Source organism: Tupaia chinensis, unplaced genomic scaffold (assembly GCF_000334495.1).
Source record: "Tupaia chinensis unplaced genomic scaffold, TupChi_1.0 Scaffold140356_1, whole genome shotgun sequence".
NCBI classification, from domain to species: domain Eukaryota; kingdom Metazoa; phylum Chordata; class Mammalia; order Scandentia; family Tupaiidae; genus Tupaia; species Tupaia belangeri.
Window position 1 is genome coordinate 531,431 of NW_006200233.1, and position 4,656 is coordinate 536,086.

General features: G+C 63.1%; 1 protein-coding gene across 3 annotated transcripts in view; it reads left to right on the top strand.

The window, feature by feature from the left end:
* Positions 1-4,656, top strand: part of HFE (homeostatic iron regulator) — a 13,946-nt gene that overhangs the window by 6,728 nt on the left and 2,562 nt on the right. For 2 of the 3 annotated variants that reach the window (XM_027766024.1, XM_027766025.1), the window contains exons 2-4: positions 2,896-3,159; positions 3,345-3,620; positions 4,404-4,613. In XM_027766024.1, the coding sequence (XP_027621825.1) occupies positions 2,896-3,159; positions 3,345-3,620; positions 4,404-4,613 (750 nt within the window). The remainder of the gene's footprint in view (positions 1-2,895; positions 3,160-3,344; positions 3,621-4,403; positions 4,614-4,656) is intronic. The other variant, XM_027766026.1, reaches the window with a different exon arrangement.

The window sequence follows — 4,656 nt, forward strand, 5'->3', positions numbered from 1 at the left end:
AACCAGCCGGCGGGCGCGCGGGGACACGGGGCCTGGGGACAGCCGGCCCGGCCCGCCCCTCCGCTGCGCCAGGGCCTGCCCCTGCCCTTCAGAGCGGCTCTGGGACCCTCTGACCCCGACCGTGACGTTGAAGAACGAACCCTGCAGCTTCCTCGCTCGGGCCGCGCGCAGCCTGGGGTCCCGGGCTCGGGTCTGGGCTTACGGTTTCTTATTTCGCCTGCGCAGTGTGGGCCGCCCCAAGAGGAAGTGCTCTCCCAGGGCGGGTCCGCAGGGCGCGCGGAGGCTCCAGCTCCGACCCAGGCCCCTGGTCGCGGTCCCCCGCACCCGGGAGGGTGAGACCAGAGCGGCCCTACGCGGCCGGCTGCGGCCAGGGCTGCCCCTGGCTCTGGGCGTTCTGTCTGGAGAGGCCCGTCTCGTTCGGAGCAGCGGAGCGGAACGCAGGGCAGTGTGTCAGCCCAGCCTAGCGGGTTCGCCGTGTGCTGCGTGAACGCGGCCTTTCATGCAGAGGGACAGGAATGAACACCTGAGCAATGGTGTCCCTGTCGTTTGTACTTTGCTATGGGGTGAGCGGGTGAGGTGCTGAGTAAGGATATCTGATTCCCACAGAGGTACTCGCTGGCCACAGGTAAAGAAGGAGTTTGGGGACCAGCAGTTGGCATAATGGCTATGTCGCTGGACTCCCAGGCATGGCCATCCCCCTGGCGGTGACGTGCCCTATAGCAAAAACCTCTCAAAAAGAGCTTGGAGCCAGCTACTGAATAGTGGATGGGGCTCAGGGCTCCTACGCGGTTGGTGTGGTTGGCGGTTCGAGTCCTGAACCCTGAACTTGAGACTCCACCGGGGCATGTGTGTGTGTGTGTGCTCAAAATCCCAAGAGGAGAATGGAGGAGAAGGGCTTGCAGCATGGCCGCCCCCGCTGGGGACTGATTTCTCACTTTCTGTCTCTCTCTCCCCAGCAAGTGCACATGCCCTATAGCAAAAATCTGTCAAAAAAAAAAAAATCACTGTGGGCATGTATGCCTGTGTGCCCAGGACCCCGAGAGGAGAGTGGAAAAGGAGAAGGGACTGTGGCATGGCCATTCCCCCGGGGATGATTTCTCACTTCCCCTCTCAGTCTCTCTCCGTCTGGCGAGTTCAGCTCACCTGCCCCATGGCAAAAACCTAAAAAAAAAAACAAAAAACCGAACTGTTGGAGACCAACAGCCGAGGTTAGGGCTGTGAGGGCTAGGATGGGTGCCACACATTCACGTGCGGCAGGAGGTCAGGGCACCCCAGGCTGGCACTTCCGCAGAGGCCTGATGGGCAATGGGGACAGGCAGCCAGGAGTGGGCCTGGCACCCGGCCAAAGCATGTCTCCGCACTGCGGGATGCGCTGTTGGATGGGCACTGGGCGCGCTGCAAGGTATCTCACCACTACGCATCCCCTGCACACTGGAGGCTGGTCGCAAGCCCCCCTTGGGGCAACCCAAGGAGTCCCGACAGTGACAAATGTCCCCTGGGGGAACCAGCAGTTAGCGTAATGGCTATGTCGCTGGACTCCCACGTAGTCGACCGCGGTTCGTGTCCCGGACCCGGTGGCTTAAACTCACGCCGGGCGCGTGTGCGTGCGTGCCCAAGATCCCGAGAGGAGAATGGAGGAGAAGGGATTGCGGCGTGACCATCCTCCCTGGGGGGGTGATTTCTCGCTTTCTGTCTCTATGTCTCTCTCTGTCTGTCTGGCGAGCGCACGCGCCCTACAATGAAAATCTCTCAAAAAAAAAAATGTCCCCTGGGAGGCAGAAATCTTGCTTTATTCTTATTTTTTAACAGAGATTTTTGGTATAGGGCACGTGCACTCACGAGAGAGACAGAGAGACAGAAACTGAGAAATCACCCGGGGGATGGCCACGCTGCAATCCCTTCTCCATCCTCCTCTTGGGGTCTTGGCCATGCATGAACACATGCCCAGCAAGAAGTCTAAGCTGTTGGGTCCAGGACTTGAACCGTGGTCAGCTACGTGGGAGACCAGCGGCGTAACCATCATGCCACATGCCGGCCCTCCTTCCCCTATTCTTGAAAGAGGAGCGGGTGGTTAGGGGAAGTGGAGGAGAGGAGCCACAGGGCATGGCACCGGGCCTGGTCACTTCTGGCTCCAGGCGAGGAGGGGTGTGGCCTGGCACAGGCTCTGCAGATCACGCTGGCTGCTGGGGGGAGCAGGGTGGGGGAAGCAGAGTTGGGGTCACCCTCCAGGAAGCGGACTGTCTAGTCCAGAAGGAAGGTGGAGATGGCAGCTGGGAGCTGAGGGGATTGCAGAACCTTCCCTTTTCTGGATCAGTTCGGGATTCCTGAGCAGAGAAGGGAGCCCGAGGCAAGGCGAGGCCAGGCAGGCCATTGTCTGTCACTTCACTTTACTGCAGAGCAGCAGGCGGTCCTGAGCCTTCCTGAGATGGCTCAGCCCTGGGGAAGAGTGGTTTAGGGGAGGCCACAGCCGGGGACCAGGTGGTTGCATCGAGTGGGTGGCTGGGCGCAGGGTAAAATCCAGGGGTCATCACGCCCTCGCCCACGAGTGTTTACGAAGCACCTACTATGTGCCGCGCACCCTCTGCACTGCGGGAGGGTTGGGACTTGGCGGACTGGGAAGGCCCCAGCTGTTGTCACATGCACGCGGATGGGCTCAGAGATGGCGCCGGAGAGGAGATCCCCACTCCTGAGCCAGCTACCCTGGCCGCGCACCCCTGGGCTTTTCTCTCCCCTGGGCACAGTCGTGACCAGTGAGAGCACCAGGACCACCCCACAGAGGGAAGGCCAGGTTGTCGGTTCTCAGGAATGGCTGGGGCATGAGCTGTTGGGCCATGGGATGGCTGCCTCCCTGCCCGCCGCCTCTGCCGCCCCGTGAAGGCCTCGCTCTCTCCCCAGGGTCACACTCTCTGCGCTACCTCTTCATGGGAGCCTCGGAGCCAGACCTTGGGCTGCCCCTGTTTGAGGCCTTGGGCTACGTGGATGACCAGCTGTTTGTGTCCTATGACCACGAGAGTCGCCGCGCCGAGCCCCGTGCCCCCTGGGTCCCCAGCGGAACCTCGAGCCGGCAGTGGCTGCAGCTGAGCCAGGGCCTGAAAGGGTGGGACCACATGTTCACCGTGGACCTCTGGACCATCATGGACAACCAGAACCACAGCAAGGGTATGTGTGGAGGGGCCCCGCCTTGCATCAGTGCGCACTGAGCCCCTGGGGGATCAGTTCACGGGGGCAACTGCGTCGGCCCTGGGGCAGGGAAGAGGCAAGGGCTGGCTTCCCCAGCTCCTCTGTCCTCTGGTGGGGACCGGACCCGCTCCCCTGGCTTCACCAACACTGCCGGGGTGCTGCAGGGTCCCACACCCTGCAGGTGATCCTGGGCTGCGAGGTGCGAGAGGACCACAGCAGCAGGGGCTTCTGGCGGTACGGCTACGACGGGCAGGACCACCTGGACTTCCGCCCCGAGACGCTGGACTGGAGAGCAGCAGGGCCTGGGGCCCGGGCCACCAAGCTGGAGTGGGAGGTGCACAAGATCCGGGCCCGGGAGAACAGGGACTACCTGGAGCGCGACTGCCCTGAGCAGCTGCGCTGGCTGCTGGAGCTGGGGCGTGGCGTCCTGGACCGGCAAGGTAGGGGCCTCTGCCGGCCCCAGCGCGCACGGCAGGGCAGGGTCCAGGGCCCTCGCCAGAGCGTCAAAGGTGGCCAGGGGCGACCCTCCCATGTACTGAGAAGGGATCTCCCCAGCCCCAGGGGTCCCCTTACAGTGAGGTGTGCGTCACCCCATAGGGCATGGCTTCCCCTTTTCTCTGTACGCTGGCCAGAGGGTAAGTCTGGCCCTCTTTGGCTGCAGCTGAGAACCCTGTACCCACTCATCCCTAAGGGCCTTCGGGGCTGCCAGTCACCACAGGCGAGCAAATGGCGAGTGAGCAGCCTTCCAGATGGCCGTGGGAGGCTCCCGGTGGCTCTCGCAGAGCGCAGGAGCCGTCAGGAAGCCCCGCTGTCTCTCCAGGCCTAGCCCCCCACGAGGGGGACTGCCTGTCAGAGCAGAGAGCACGGGACAGGCATGCACACTCGGGCGCCAACCCTGAGCGCTGGGACACCGTGGGCGCACTCAGGCACCGACCCCGAGCGCAGGGATGCCATGGGCACTGACCCCAAGCACAGGGACCCCGAGTGCAGGGACACCGTGGGCACACTCGGGCGCCGACCCCGAGCGCAGGGACTCCGTGGTGTGCCGCTCTCCATGTGACCCGGGTTGCACCCAGAGCAGGTACTAGGAAGCAGAACGGTCTCTGGCCTGCAGCTTGGTTTTTCCTGAGAGAATATTTCCTTCCTCCGACCCGAGGGAAGTGAAAGCCCTGGTCTTTCTGGCCAGGGTGACGAGCTCCCCTCTCATCCTCCTTCCTGTCAAGCGCCTCCGCTGGTAAAGGTGACCCGTCACGTGGCCTCAGCGGTGACCACCCTACGGTGCCAGGCTCTGGACTTCTACCCCCAGGACGTCTCCCTGAAGTGGCTGAAGGACGGACAACCACTGGACGCCCAGCAGGCCCTGCCCGAGGACGTGGCACCCAACGGGGACGGGACCTACCGGGGCCGGGTGGCCGTGGCTGTGGCCCCCGGGGTGGCTTTTAAAAAAATGTGAATGGGAATAGGAATTAGCATAAT